This window comes from Muscardinus avellanarius (assembly GCF_963383645.1).
Source record: "Muscardinus avellanarius genome assembly, chromosome: 20".
Classification (NCBI taxonomy): Eukaryota; Metazoa; Chordata; class Mammalia; order Rodentia; family Gliridae; genus Muscardinus; species Muscardinus avellanarius.
Window position 1 is genome coordinate 2,184,471 of NC_137806.1, and position 16,372 is coordinate 2,200,842.

General features: G+C 39.5%; 1 protein-coding gene across 1 annotated transcript in view; it reads left to right on the forward strand.

Moving 5' to 3' along the window:
- The window catches only part of MALRD1 (MAM and LDL receptor class A domain containing 1), a gene marked incomplete at both ends in the record, with an annotated part of 671,257 nt that overhangs the window by 54,756 nt on the left and 600,129 nt on the right, over positions 1-16,372 (forward strand). The window contains one exon of the mRNA XM_080717079.1: positions 8,788-8,884. Coding sequence (XP_080573205.1) covers positions 8,788-8,884 — 97 coding nt within the window. The remainder of the gene's footprint in view (positions 1-8,787; positions 8,885-16,372) is intronic.

Below are 16,372 nucleotides of genomic sequence, written 5' to 3' on the forward strand. Positions count from 1 at the left end.
GATAAAAGAATCGTATGCTTTCAAAAGACAGGCATGGGGGCGCATGCTTGTAATCCCAGCATTTGGGAGCCTGAGACAGGAGGATCGCAGGTTCACGGCCAGCCTCAGCTACTTAGTGAGGTCCTGTTTCAAAATAAAGAATAAAACATAGGGCTGGAGGTGTAGCTCAGAGGTCAAATGCCCCTGGGTTCCATCTTCAGTACCACAAAAAACAAAAAAAGCCATGAAATCACTATGACTTGGAATTTTCCTTCACTGGTAAACTAAACGGATAGCAAAGAAGAGTCTAATGGTATGTCTTTATTGGCGTATGCAATATGTATCACGCTGAGGTTCAGGGTGTATAAACATGGGAGCACACAGGCTTGGTATGTCTCCCTCTGGATCCCCCTCCTCCTTTCCCAGTTCATATTATTGAGATTGGTCGTGATAACCTTGAATATGGACCTGGCATTATTTGAAGTTTGGCTGTCACGTCTCCCCTTTCCTCCCCCTGTTCTCCTGCTGTCTCTCCTCATTTATCTGAAGTCTGTTTCGTTTCCCAATTTCTCTCTGGCTCCAACCATGAGTTCCTCTTACTACGTGCCATTGACCATCTACTTGCCTAAAGAAGATGTAAAAAGTGATTAGTAGATGATCAAAGAATAATTCTGTGGTTAGAAACACACCTCTGTAGTTTGAGACTTTGTACTTTTCTTTTGTAGTGCTGGGAATTGAACCTGGACCACTCTACCCTATTTTTATTGGTGCATTGTAGTCATACATCTTAGTGGGGTGCAAGATGGTGGAGGCACACATGCACACATCACTCAATTAGCCCTTCCCCAATTCCCTCCCCCCTCCCTCCTTCTCATGTTTAGCTTAGTGATTGACTTTGAAACCTCGGCCCTTTTTATCTTTTATCTTGAAATAGAGTTTCACTAAATTTCTGAGAGCTTTGCTAAATTGCCGAGGCTGGCCTCAAACCTGTGATCTTCCTGTCTCGGCCTCCCAAGTAGTGGGATTACAGGCATGCACCTCCCCCCCCAGCTGTGACTTTCTACATTATTGAAGTCAAATGTCCATGTGTATTTATTGGGAGAAGAGGCATCTGAAGCCACTGGGCACTTATGTCTTTCAATGTAGTAATAAACATTTAGGCTAGCTAGATACAAAGCAAGGAAGGCCTACAGCACTGCATTAGAAGACTGGCATTTGTGGGGAGAAGATACTATGTTTCCCTGGGCCCAGAAGAAGTTTGGGTTTTGGTGAGGTGTGATGTGCTGGGTGAATTATCCTGAGCCCCAACAATTTATCTAGTTACATATGAAATTTCAGGTGTTCTAATCTCTAGAGAAGTTTCTAGAATATTTTTTATCCTTCTCTTTTTGATTCCCTGCGCATATCTGCCTTTCATTAATTACAACAACAAAAGTAACCAAATAAAACCGAGATTCTTGTTATGACGATTTAGTCACATCAACTAGTTTTTTTTGGTGTCTGGTACAGAGGATGAAACTCAGGGGTATTCTACCTTCGAGCTACACCCCCAGCCCTGTATTTTATTCTTTATTTTGAAACACGGCCTCACTGAGTTGCAGAGGACCTCGCTAAGTAATTGAGGTTGTCTGCGAACCACGATCTTCCTGTCTCAGCCTCATCTAGATTTTTGAAGGGCAAATTTGTTGACTGGCCTTCTCTCTCCACGACTGTGTAAACTTCAATGACCAAGACTTTGAGAATCTTGCCTGTGTCTAGGGTTTATCATTATTTATACATCCTTTTCAACTTTAGGCTGAGATAATAGTAAAAGAGTCTTAAATCATGTTTGTTCAAGCTTGGTGCTGTTTTTATATCTAACTGTCCATAGCTTTAGGTCAAGGTATCTATTAGCAACATGGGCAAAAATATCCACTGGATCTTTAGGCAAAACCTTTCAAAATCACTTCCTTGTATTCCTTTGCTGCTTACATCCAGCTGTGTGGCGTTTGATGACTCGGTATGTACGGGAGATAAATACAAAATGCAGAGCCCCAGGCCACGTCATCTCCAGGGCCTTCCTGCTGTCCTGCAGGCAGGGAGTTACTCACTTGGGTGCATCTAACGCTACAGAAGCTTCAACTACAGCAGACACACGTGTGCTATATTAATTTGTTCCCCAAATACGTTATTGCTCATGTGGAAACAGTGCTTTTGGGCTCTCTAGGGATCCTTCAGTGACACTTATCTTCCAAGAATTCAGGTACGCTTTAGATCTGTCCTGTCAGCAAGGAGCAGATGTCCTTTTGCTCCTGTCTAGTGGGCCGGAGAGATGTGCTGTGCTTGTAACCCAGCCCGCCACCATCCAGGATCACGCTCCTCAAAGCTCTGGTGAGAACCTGGTTTGGGAGGATTTCGTAATCGGCATCTCTGCACGGTGTCTGCTGCCTCATCAGCTTACAAGCCCCTGAGAAGTATTCCATTTTCTACAATTTCCCCTCCGTGCTGACTTGTGATAGTTTAAAGTCATGCCTGGTGCCCTTAGAAATAGCCAAATAGGCGATTTTGGTTCCGTCTAGATCCCAGCTGAGCGCAGGCTTTTGGGAAAGCGCTTGGAGCTAGCTTTTACTGAGGGCTTAACAAGTTCACCTGCAGAACACTAGGTCCATTTCTTAGCGAAATTGAAATTTGAAGAAATACATAAGTAAGTAATGGCATAGACGGCAGCATCTCGGAAAGCTCCTGAAGACATTTAAAGAATACCAACACCAGGGGCTGTGTGCACACAGCCCCATCACTCTGAACTGCATGATGAGGCGAGACGACAGTGCACTAGCAATCGCTAATTAAAGTGTATTTATTTTTATTTTTATTTTTATTTTTTATGATGCACTATTATCTCGCGTCATAATGTGGATCCTGTTGAGTGGCATATATTACATTCACACAGTACTTGGTGCCCTCCCACCTTCCCTTTTCCCTCCCTGCCAATACTGAATGTCCAGGTTAACAGTGTTATATGCACATTTATCCACATATTTGAATGTCGCTCCTCCATCGCTTAACCTCAGCCTTCTCCCTCCCCTCCCCCTCCTTCCTGGCTTTGCTGAGGTTTCCCCTCCATTATCTGGAGTCCATTTTGCATCATATTAGAGAAAACACGTCCCTTCTCTTTCTGTGCTTGGATAATTTTACTTAACAATTTCCTTCAGGTCTTTCCATCTTCTTATGAATGACATGATTTCGTTCTTTATTGCTGAGTAGAATTCCATGGTGTATATTTTCCATAATTTTGTAATCCAATAACTCAAGAAATGGGCAAATGAATTGAATAGACACTTCACAAAAGAAGAGATACAAAGGGCCAATGAATATATAGAGTATATTTAAAATTAAGGCAAGCTGAACATGGTGGTGTACACTTGTAATCCCAGTACTTGGGAGGCTGAGACAGGAGGCTCTCAGCCAGCCTTGGCTACTTAGCGAGGCCCTCCACGACTTAGCGAGATCCTGTTCCAAATAAAGAATAAAAGATAAGGCTGGGGGTGTAGCTCGGAGGCAGACTGCTGATATCCCCCCCACACACAGGATAATGACCAGTGACAACTAGAACTTATAGGAAATAGTCTTTGGTACATATAAGTTAATTGACGCTTCAAGAAAAATTTCTCAGGTGATGATAAGGGAGTGAGTATTTTATTACTAGGTATATTATTCACTATAGTTTTTAAGTTGAAGTTTGGATTATTAAACCAAATGACAGTCAGTACTTTAAGAGTCAAGACAGATGTGTGTGTGTGTGTGTGTGTGTGTGTGTGTGTGTGTCTGTCTGTCTGTCTGCCTGTCTATTGCTATGCTGGCCAGAGCCCAGGGCCTTGCCCATGCTAGGCAAGAGTGCTCCACTGAGCAACATCCTCAGCTGTAAAACATGGCATTTTTAATATGCTATTATCTATTTGTTATTCTTTCATAGTTTACTTAGAATTGATGAATTCCCAGCAGCCTTCAATTCTAGAAAGAAGAGATTTTATTAAAATGACAAAAATGAGTTATAAAAGTAGAAATTATTTTATGAATTTAAAAATTCTACCCTCTCTTTTCAGAATTGGGTTCTGAGGGTTTTTTTTTTTTACCATTTAATTCAGGGATATTTTCTGTGTGGACACATGATGGGGAAAGGTCACTGTCATCTTTTGGTGTTCCAGAGGTTTGTTTCAGAAAAAAATTGAATGTATACTGCTAATTATAAAACTTCTAATTCAGTGCACAGAATAATGAGTTTCTAGTCTTGTGGTCACTAATGTATTCCAAAAGCTTTATGTCTCCAATTCACCTTTCATCACAGCTTCCACTAACATGTAAATCAAGGGTTTTAGCCCTGCCCCATCTCAAAGGGGGTCATCTTCTCCACAATGTCAGAGGAGTGTGGAGGGACCCGAGGAAAACAGGATAGCTGTGTGCACGTTTCTGTCATTTTGGACCTCGCTATGATATATAATTACAATGCACCACTAAAATATATATTTTAGCCGGGTGTGGCGGCGCAAGCTTGTAATCCCTTCATTTGGGAGGCTGAGACTGGAGGATCGCGGTTCACAGACAGCCTCAGCTACTTAGTGAGGCCTTCTGCAACTCAGTGAGACCCGGTTTCATAATAAAGAATGAAAAATAGGGCAGGGGTTGTATCTCAGAGGTCAAAATGCCCCTGGGCTCCACCCAGACCCACAAAATACATATATTAATATTTATATATAAATATAAATATATATATATTTATATAGGAAAGATGTGTCTCTTGTTTCTCATTGGATCAGTGCAGGCTTTACCTGACTTGAGTGATGTTGCCAAACTTCTAACTCCCTATGTCTTTCCCTCCCTCCCTCTCTTCATCACTCCTCCCTCCTTCCCTCCTTCCTTCTTTCCTTCTCTCTCTCTTCTTTCTTCTACTTTGCTTGTTTAAAGAAGCTTCCTCCAGCACCACCAAGAAGTAGATGGAAAAACTCTCTGTGCAGTTGTAAAGGAAACAAGGAGTGTGAGATAGCACTTTTCTTAGAAACATCAATCCGTGCTCCAGCAAAGCTCTGCCCATGGCCTTGTCTGGGACCTGGCTCTTTTGCATCATCTAGATTTCTCCTTTCTTTTGCTATTTTTCCGTATTATAACCAAAATCTCTAGAGAAAAAAAACCCCTCTTTTTGTTGTTATTGATTTCTGGTTAACTACACTGTTGAGTTTTGCCAGATGAGTTTTGTGTTTGTAGCCACATAAACTCAGAAGCAAATCTTCCTACATTTAGATAAAGAAAGAGTTCTTTTCTCTATGAAAAATGTTTCTTCTTGCTGAGCCCTTGAGCACTAACAGCATGCAGTTTTCACAATAACTGTTCTTCAGTTGTTCCAAGTTAACATGCACTTTAGCTAAATCAAAAATACACATCTACCGAGGACTCTTATGAAGAAAGGATTAGAGCAAGGAGATAATTTAAAGCAACTTCAATCAATCAATCAATCAATCAGTCATGTGGGTAAAAGAAAGGAAATTGGACTGGAAGGAAAACAGGTTTAATAGTTTGAGGCTGATTGGAAATGGGACAGAAAGGGAAAGTGATTCTAAAGGTCCCTTTGGAGTTCTGAGGGTTGAGACGGGCAGTCTGCTGATACCATCGTCAGATAATGAGTGCAGTGACAGGTCCATTTTGGGGAGAAAACAAATCATATTGTGAATTAGACGTGACTTGTGTTACTGGGGAGAAAATGTTGAGCAGGCTGCAGAGATCAGGGGAGCTCAGCGGAGGGGGGCATTAGTGATGGAAGCCTGTGTTTCTTCAGCCTGGAACCAGCTGGAACCCTGAAGGTGGTGAGTTGGGGTTTTTCTTGGAGGGGGCAAGAGAAGAGGCTGGTGAGGAAGGTAACATTACTTTCTACTTCTCTCTTTAAATATGGTGACTGCAGGCATGTGCCACTCAGTAAGAACTGGAGAATGTGTTTATTGAAAAAGCTTTCAGGAAAATAAAATGTAAATTTGTAGAGACCATTTAAATTTTTATCTACAACATCCTATTCATATAATAGCTCAAATATCTTAATAACTATGTTATAATAATAGCTAATGTTTATTTAATGCTAACTGTATACCAGGGGTTCTTTTACAGATAGTAACTTGTTTTTACTTGTGTGATCCTTATCACAGAAGTTAGTGTTGTTATCAGTAGATTTTTTATTTTTAAAATTTATTTTAATTAATTTATTTGTGACACTGAGGATTGAATCCAAGAGCATTCTACCTCTGAGCTACACACCCAGCCTGATTTTTATTCTTTTATTTTTTGAACAGGGTCTCACTGAGTTGCAGAAGACCTCTCTAAGTAGCTGAGGCTGGCTGTGAACCTGCCATCCTCCTGTCTCAGCCTCTCAAGAACTGGGATTACAAGCATGTACACCTGGCTAGTAGCTTTTACAAAGAAGAAAGCAGGGATGGAATACTAAGTCCTTTAAGATACGGCTGTTAGGATACAGTTGTGATCTGAACCCAAGTGGTTTATCTCCACACACTTTTAGTAACTAAAGCATGTCGCCCTTATATAAAATCATCCTGCCCAGTAATCTTTGATGCCTCTTTCTAACATGGTATTATCTTGTTTGCTAAACAAAGTAATCCAGTTACTTTGTTTTAAGAAAGTGACTCTCTTAGACCTACGTTTTGATGGGTTTCTTTATAGGACGTAGGTGTTTCTCATTAGAGTCTGTTCTATTGGTGCACTGTAATTACCCCTCCTGGTGAGGTTCAGAGTGAAGGATACACACAAGCACCCGGCTTTCTTTGTGTGTTTCCCTCTGGTTCCCGCAGGTATCCTCCCTTCTACAAAAATATCCTTCTATACGAATAACCTCACGTATGGACAGGGATTATTTGCATGGTGTCCATCATGAGATCTCCCTGTCTCCCCCCGATCCCTCTCTTTCCAGTCCCCCCATTCCACCAGGGGCCCCTCATTTGTCTGAGGTCGTCTTTGTTTTTCCCAGTTTCTCTCTAGCTTCCACACAGGAGAGAAAACATGGGGCCTTTCACTTTCTGTGACTGACTAGTCTCACTAAGCAAAATATCGTCAAGTTCCATTCCCTGCAAGTGACATGACTGTGTTCTTGTTTATGGCTTAGTAGGATTCCATTTGTGTATACTCCATAATTACATAGCCTACTTGTCTGTGGACGGGCACCTGGACTGGCTCCGTAGTTTGGCTCTCCATCGTGAATTAAGTGATAAATAGCACTTGGTTTGGAAGAAATATATTAGTATGGCGTGCTATAGAGACACACAAGTGAATAAAGCACAGATAAATGACCTGCCGTGGTTCACTCTGTTCAAATCTGCTGTTAACCTGGGACGCAGCAGCAACAAAGGAAACGGCCCAAGTCATGTTCTGTCCATAAACGAAGGAATCACTACCGGCCTCACTACCGTGAGCAAGGTGTGGGGAGTGGGGTGGGCCTGAAGGACAACTCCGAGCCCTGTGTGCATGGGTGTTCCTACCACTTTGAACCCCACTATGAATTATCATTGTAATGCACCAATAAAAGTATAGTAAGAGGAAGCAGCATTGGCTTTCTGAAATAATAAAGTATATCTTATGAGTTTAAACAGTATACCCGTGTTTAACATATCCACAGATGAAGCCACACACATTATTGTTACTCATGAGTGAGAGCCGGATAACTCTTCACCAACACACCAATTTTCTCTTGATGCAGGTAATTAGAAATTGGAAGACAGAGTAGGGCGTGGTGGTGCATGCTTACAATCCCAGTATTTGGGAGTACTTGGGAGGCCAAGACAGGAGGAATGCAGGTTGTGGCTAGCCTCAGCTACTTAGTGAGGCCCTCTACAACTTAGTAAGACCCAGTTTCAAAATAAAGCATAAAAAACACAGGGGTAGGAGTGGAGCTCAGAGGTAGAATGCCTCTGGATTCCATCCCCAGTACTGAAAAAATAAAAAGGAAGCCAGGTGTGGTGGCATATGCCTGAAATTACAGCAACTTAGGAGGCTAACTGGGGACTGGAGGATCGCAAGTTCGAGGCCAACCTCAACAATTTAGCAAAACACTCAACAACTTAGCAAGGCACTGTTCTAAAGTAAAATAAAATAAAATAAAATAGGGCTTGGGGTGTAGAATTCTCAGAGGTAGAATGCTCCAGAGTTTAATCCCAAGTACCATACACACTCACACAAAAAAAGAAACCGGAGAGGGGCTTCCTTCGGTATTTCTCAGATTAATCATATCAGGATATTTCCTCCTGGCGTGGGCTTGGGCTGGCCCCATGTGACAAGGACACATGCAGCCATTTTAATAATAAGCTGCTGAGCAGCCCCTTTCCGGTCACTATCCCAAGTCTTGCTGCAATCACGGCAGATGATGTGCAAAGGGGGTGGCAAAGGCAGCCGAGCAAGACTGTGAAGTCGAGGTGGACCAGCTCGAGGGGAGTGCCCAGATCCCAGATCACCACGAGGGCTGCGCTCACAAGCTGGGACTCACAAACTGCGTGGACCGGGAAGCGAACCTGGAAGGTGGCTGTGGGTAGAGACCAAGGTCATGAGGTTGAAACCAGATCAATACTATTTCACTTCACAAACATGTCACCTACCATCCCAGACCTTGAGATACAGAGAAGACTAGGTTTCCTTGTTTTTGAGAATATTTGCTTTGCTTTCTTTTACTTGGAATCAGCGTGGTCACCCAAGCGCTTCTAGGAAGCGATGTGTTTCTTATTTCTAGGCTCTCCTCTACGACACGGCGAGACGGTGATGTGCCTTGCTTTGTGTGTGTTTGTGCAGGTCGTTTTTCAAGGCCAGATGATTGCGGCTCACGGGCAGGATGACGTCATAGCTATCGATGACGTAGCCTTCAGTTCCGGCTGTTTGCCTGCTGACGGTAAGAACTTCTTTCATTGCAATCTTTATTATGCAATTAAATGTAATAATAGCTTTGATCTCTTCTCTATTTGTGCCTGAGTTAATGTGAGATATTTTCCACTTTTCTAATACATAATTTTTTAAAATACAATTTTTTAAAAATACATTGTAACTACACATCATAATGAGGTTCAGAGTGACAGAAAAAACAAACAAACAAACAACCTGATAAAGCACAGGTGTGTTTCCAGCCAGATCGTACCCTGTTCCTCCTCCCATTACATATTACTAAGATCGGTATTGATTACTGCATACTCTGTGCAGAACATTATGTGAATCTTTCCTTCTTTGGTGCTACCGTTCCCCTTGCATATTTTGTTTAACAGTGACTGGGAGGAGAGATGGGCTATCATTTTACAAACTCTGATGCTATAAAACACTGAATGGGGTAATTTAGTTTTGAATGTGAAATTGTATGCAGTGTTTTTCATGGCTAGTTAAATCTAAACTCTATGCCTTCTAGGAGACTATTAAAAAACTAGCTTTTTAGCCGGGTGTGGTGGCGCACTCTTGTAATCCCAGCACTCTGGGGTCAGAGACCGGAGCATCACAGTTCACAGACAGCCTGAGCTACTTAGTGAGGCCCTTCACAACTCACTGAGACTCTGTTTCAAAAAATAAAAACACTAAAAAAAATAGGGGTGGGGGTGCAGATTGGAGGTGGAATGCCCCTGGGTTCTATCCCCAGTGCTGCAAAAAACAAAAAAAAACAAAACTAGCTTCCACAAACTTGAAATTACTGTCTTAGAGAATTGATTTGATTCTTTCATTGCAACTTCCAAAATGAAGGAAAATAGTAATTATAATTTATATTCCTTTTAAACTGAAACAAATACAAATGCATTGATAAACCACTTATACTATATTCCAACATGTATCCTTATAAGTCCCTCAACTGAATAATATTAAATCCCCCATTTGTATTGCTCCCAATAGAAAAACTCAATATTAAATTGTAATTTTGTTAGATAAAATAATTTAATATAATAAAAAAGAATAATCTGTGTGTCGTGTGTGTATGTGTGTGTGTGTAATTTTTTCTATAAAACTTTATTATATTGTGGTATAATACAGCAGAATAAAAATAGCTATTGTATTAATCCATTTTCTGTTATTGTAGTTAAACACCCGATACTGGTTTATTTAAGGGCCTGAGAGGTCTATTTACTCACAGTTCTAGAGACTCAAGGATGTGGCGCCACAATCAGCATGCCTCTGGTGAGGGCTTGTGGCAGTCACATCGTGGTGGACGGCATCAGAGCACAAGAGCGTGCAAAAGAAAGGGTATGGTGAGGCTGGAAGCCAGTGAGACGGGGGAGGAGCCAGGCTTTCTCCTCCATAACAACCTTCTCATGAGAACCAGGGTGCCACAAAAATGATATCAGGTCCTTCTAACAATATATCCCCTATATGCCAATGACCTGATGCTGAGCCCTGCCTCTTAAAGATCCCACCAGCTCTTTTTGCATGTGTGTGTGTGTGTGTGTGTGTGTGTGTGTGTGTGTGTGTGCATGTATTAGTGATTGAACCCAGGGACATTCTACTCGTAGTTCACCCCAATCCCCTTTTTAATATTTTTTATTTGAAAACAGGGTCTTTCTAGGTTTCTGAGAGTCTTGCTAAGTTGCTGAAGCTGGTCTCAAACCTGTGATCCTCCTGTCTCAGCCTCCCAAGTATTAGAATTACAAGCCTGTGCCATGGTGCCCCGCCCCACCACCTCTTAATATTGTGACACAGGAGACCAAGCTTCCAACACATGAGCCCTTGGGGACATGCTGAAAGGATACCTAAACCGTAGCAGCTATTGCTACAGAGAGGGGATCAAGTTCTGTTTTGGTACAAAAATATGAGTTCAAGACCAGGAGAGATGTTGGCTTTCCTACGAGAAAGTAAACATCTCTGTAACTAAATCATGCTTTCATGCTTGATTACTTTTATTCAAACTTTTATTGGTGCATTGTGCTACACATCATAGTGAGGTTCAGAGTCATATAAACAGACATCCACACCGTTCTTGGTGTGTTTCCCTTCAGCTCCCACCTGCTGTACCCTCTTCCCTGTATATGCCAGTGGGACGGGGAGTGATACCTTCATATATGGACACAACATTATTTGAACTGTTTATTTCATCAGTTTTCCCTTTTTCTATATTTCTACCTCCTCTCCCTAGCTTTCTGACTATTCTACTAGTCTCTCTCCTCAATTATCTAATTCCATCTTGTTTCCTATTTTCTTTCTGGTTTCCACATATGAGATAAAACATTTGAACCTTGACTTCCTGTGACTGGCTGATCTCACTTAGTATAATATTCTCTAGTTCCATCTATTTCCCTGAAAATGGCATAGTGTTCTCGTCCTTTTCCTTTCTGGCCTAGTGAAATTCCACTGTGTACACATACCACGGTTTCATTGTCCATTTATCTGCTGATGGACACCTAGGTTGGTCACTTCTCAAAAAAAGAAATAAAATAGACAATAGAAATATAAAATATGCTCAATCTCATTAGCTAGACAGATTTAACTGTTGAGTTTCTAAGCAGTGTTCTTGCTGGTATGATAGAGCGGACATATACAAATGTCTTTCCTTGAAGCTGGTGACAGCCCTTCCTCATCCTAGAAAGCCAGTTTTGCCTTTGTATTATCAGTGCTCAGTGCGTATCAGGTTAAAAAATCACTGTAGAATAAATCGATGACATATAGTGATTTCTTTCTTTACCTGCTTTATCCTTCTATATATAAAGCGTCTGGGTTCATGACATCCACTGCCTTGTCAACGCTGGTGTCTATGCAGGCCCATTTTCCACATCATTGAAGACTTCTCTCTGGGATTTAAAACTCTTCTCCAGTCTTGATCCTGTCATGTTTTATGAACTTCATATCTATGTGAAAGGCCATTTTTATTTTTTGTTTTGAAAGAGTCTGGCTAGGTTTCTGAGAGTCTTACTAACTTAATGAATCAAATAAACCAGTGTCTGTCAGGTAAAAAAAATCACTATATGATAAATTGTAACATAGATAAATTGGAATAGAGAACTTCCGTGCAACAGGTGGCATGCTCCCCAATTTTAAAATTAAATAATTGATGTATCAACCCCAGTGCTTTTTCACTAAAAGATTAAGTTACTTAGTGGGATTTAATACATCATCATAGAATCCATGGTTTCCTGCAGCAAAGCTGACTCAGCCTCTGCCTGCTTCTAAGTGCAACTGTCCCCTGATGCTCTTTTTTCAGTTATCTTGTATGATTTTCCTGGATCCAGACACAGCCAGCCTATACTCAATTTTTGTTTCTGATTCCTGCAGCAGTATCTTTAAACATCCCGATTTTATAGTTTCTGCAGAAATTTGCATCTACCAATAAAATAAAACAGAATCCCTAAATAGGCACATTCATTGGCCAGTCTAGCTAATCGCCCTCAAAAGAGAAGTTGGCAGGGCAATCATCTATTGGCCGGATTTCCCTCACTGCTAGATGGTTGCTATTTAAACTACATTTACATTACAAATTTACATAGGAACATTTTTATATCGTGTTTGGAAGTTGGCCTTGCCTATAATATAAGACCCTACTCTCATTTCAGATGTTAACTTTCTTTCCACCATTAAGTAATTTCCCTGATTTTTCCTGATCTACATATTGGGGAAAAGGCCAAGGTAGATGGGTTAAGATAAATATTCAGAAGATAAATGCTAGAATTTTTTAGTAAGCACTTAAAACACATCTTTAGAAATCTCTGTAAAATTAAAACAAAAAGGCAATTGTAGTAGGAAAGAAAACACTAAAAATTTAAACTTTCATTAGAACGTCATGGTCAGATTGAAAAATATTGAAGTCTACTATATCTAAGACAATAGTTGTAGATATCGTTATAATTACAATGTATTTGAAATAGTGTGAAAATGGAGTTTTCCAAAGATGAAGCATCAGTGTATACTTTTGTGCGTGTGTTGTATTGAGTATTGAACCCATAGAAGACCTCCAGCCCTATTTTATCTTTTGTTTTGAAACAGGATCTCACTAGACTGCTTATAGCCTTGCGACTTGTTGAGTCTTGAACTTGTGATCTTCCTCTTTTAGCATCCCGAGTACTAGAATTTCAATAGTGCACCACCATGCTCAGCTACATCAGCGAATTTTAAAGTTTGTTTGTTTGTTTGTTTGTTTGTTTATTTATTTATTTATTTATTGGTACTGGGGATTGAACCCAGGACATTCTACCTCCAAGTTATACCCCAGCCTTATATTTTTAGTCTTTTTTTTTTTTTTTTTTTTTTGGTTGTACTGGGGATGGAACCCAGGGGCCTTCTACCTCTGGGCTACACTCCCAGACCTATTTTATATTTTATTTGGAAACAGGGTCTCTCAAGTCAGCTGAGGCTGGCTTCGAACCTGCGCGATCCTCCTGTCTCAGCCTCCCAAGCATGGGGATCACAAGCGTGCGCCACCACACCCGGTAATCTATAGTATTTTTAATGGCAGCCAGAGTATACTTAGGTAATTACTAATAATGATAAATAAAATACTAATTTAATATAATATTTTAAAATAAAAACGAATAAAAATCAATGGTGAATAAAATATTCAAGTGTTAAGATGTTAAAATAAGATTAATATTATTCAGAAGTTCAGGCTCTCATATGGCTTGGAATGACACTACTTGGGCCACTGAACAAAGTTGAGGACTCTTAAAAGAACCAAAATAATATGTCTCCTGACTACTGAAATTAAACTATAAACTGGGAAAGCCACAATTATTTTGAAATTAAGCATCGCACATTTAAAAACATACTTTGAAATAAACAAGTATTTTAAACTACATGAAGATGAAAATATAATTTATTAAAATTTGTATAATATAGCTATAAAGATACTTAAAAGAAAACTAATAAATCTGAGTTCCTTTTTATTAGGAAAGAAAAAAGGTTTGAATTAGCAATTTAATTATATATCTAAACAAAATAGAAAAGAATAAGTTAAAGCTAACTTAATCAGTAGAAAAATATTATATATAATAGGATAGTAAATAATAAAATGGAAAATCATAAATTACTAAAGCAAACAGTAGTTAATTAAAAACATCAATAAAATTAGTAAAGTTCTAGGTAAATTGCCCAAGAAGAAAATAGACATACATCATCAATATCAGAAATGGAAAGGGGCTTAAACGAACACCTTGGAGAATATTAATAAATATTAGTAATAAGGGAATACTACGAATGACTGTATGCCCATATTATGCCTATCGCAATTTATGTATGGACAAATTCTTTGAAGACATAAACTTCAAAGTCACTAAGAAGCAAATAATCTGAAGATATTCAGGTTTATTAGATAAGATTAATTCTGAAAATCTTCAATCAGTGAAAATTCCAGGACTATATAGTATCATTGACATATTGTATCAGACATTTAATAGAGAAATACTAGTTCTTTCCATTTTGTTTCAGAAATAAATAAAATTCAGAAAAAAAAGAAAATTTCTGGTCACTATTCCTAACAAACAAGAAGAAATCTTCAATAGTGTATCAGCAAAGAGCCAACACTCTATTTCTCTGTCTCTCTCTCTCTTGCTGTCTCTGTCTCTGTCTCTGTCTCTCTCTCTCTCTCTCTCTCTCTCTCTCTCTATATATATATATATAGTATATATACACGTACATACATACATATATACACATATATACATATGTGTGTGTATTGCACTTTGAAAAGCAATAACACATGAAAATATAACGCGATCATCCAGGCAATGCAAGGCTGGTTCAGTGTTCGGAAATTAATTAGGGTAATTCACTATATTAGCAGACTGAAGAAAAAGATCTGGTGATGATCTCAGACACAGAAAAAGCTTCTGACAAAATGCAAAAAACAAAATTAAAAACCTCAGCAAACTATGAACTTCTTTAACTTGATAAAGAACATGAACAGAAATTCTTCAGCGAACATCCTACCTAACAGTGCAGGAGTCATGCCGTGACCGGAGCCCATGTGGCCCTTTCTTCAACAGCACACTGGAGGGTCCTCACCAGGGTAACAAGGCAAGACACCTCTATAAAGCATACGATTAAGGCAGAGGAAGAAATTAGTCTGTATTTTCAGATAACTTGATCTTACAGAATTTATTTTCAAAATACAAAACACTTCATAAATTCCCATGTCGTTCAATACCTGCCTCATTGTGTGCGGATATGTGTGTGTGCATGTGTGTATTTCTGTTTACTAGAAACATGTAAACTTCATATAAGTATTTAGTGTTAGGGTTTTTGTGGTTTCTAAATGCATTGCAATTTACAATAAAATTAAGTTATTTTTATAATATTAGAGAAATGCGTTAGATTATTTCGCCTTTCCTTCCTTCCATTCTCTTCCTTTCCCTTCTTCCTTCTCTCCCCCCTTTCTTCCTTCATTTGTACTGGGAACTGAACCCAGTGGGCATTCTATCTCCAGGCTACACCTCCAGCTCATTTTAGGGTCTCACTAGCTGAGGGGCCTGCTTAGTTACTAAGGCTGACTTGAATCCGCTATTCTCCTGTCTCATCCTCCCAAGTACGGGGGTTATAGGCGTGTGCCATCAGCCCTTACTCTTTTCAACTATTTTCATGCTTTTAAAAAAAACATACTAGCCTCTGCCCATCTCAAGATGCAAAAATTCATTTTGAATTTATTGGAAAGAAGATGGCTTTAGACTTTGTCAAAGTAGCAAGTGTAAAAAGAAACCAAGATTTGTGTCTGTGATTTAATAAGAATGCATTCAATCAGTGAATCTTGAATAACACTGATTTTGGAATACATTGCTGATTATAATTTTATAAAGATTGCATGCTGCAGCTCATAATCAAAATAGTGTAAAATTCTGCGAATATTGTTAGATTGGCTTTCCAGGACCATGCGTGCCTTAGTGTCATTTGTAAAATGGCACAGATATACAAATCCTCCCTTAATTAAAACTTTAGATGCATGCATATTACCTAGTTAAATACATGAAGAGCCAGTTACCATTTTTCCCTAGTTAGAATTTTTATCTTCACTTTCAGTCACTTTGTATGATCCAGTAATTATTAATTGAAATTTATTACCAATTTGAGAAAATTGACAAAAATAATTACCAAAATCTGCTGGCGTTGAAATTGGACTCCAATTGTACCTTTTAGAGCAATAGCTTTGAGACTTGGGCACCATTCTCTAGGATCCAAGTCTGTGTGGCCAGTTTCATGCAGCCTGTTTAGGCAAGATAAGATGTGAAGGATGGCAGCCTCCAACCATGTGACTTCATTGGTACAGGGACTTGGAAATGGTCGCCAAAGCTTCCTCCGTCTGATCATGGGTTATCAGTGAAGGACTTTAGTACCCTCCCCCAACACCTTTTTACAGTCAAATGGTAATGTAATGTAAGAATGAGAGAGAATGAGAAAGAGGAGAAGGAAATATGTATGGTGAATAGGAATATAA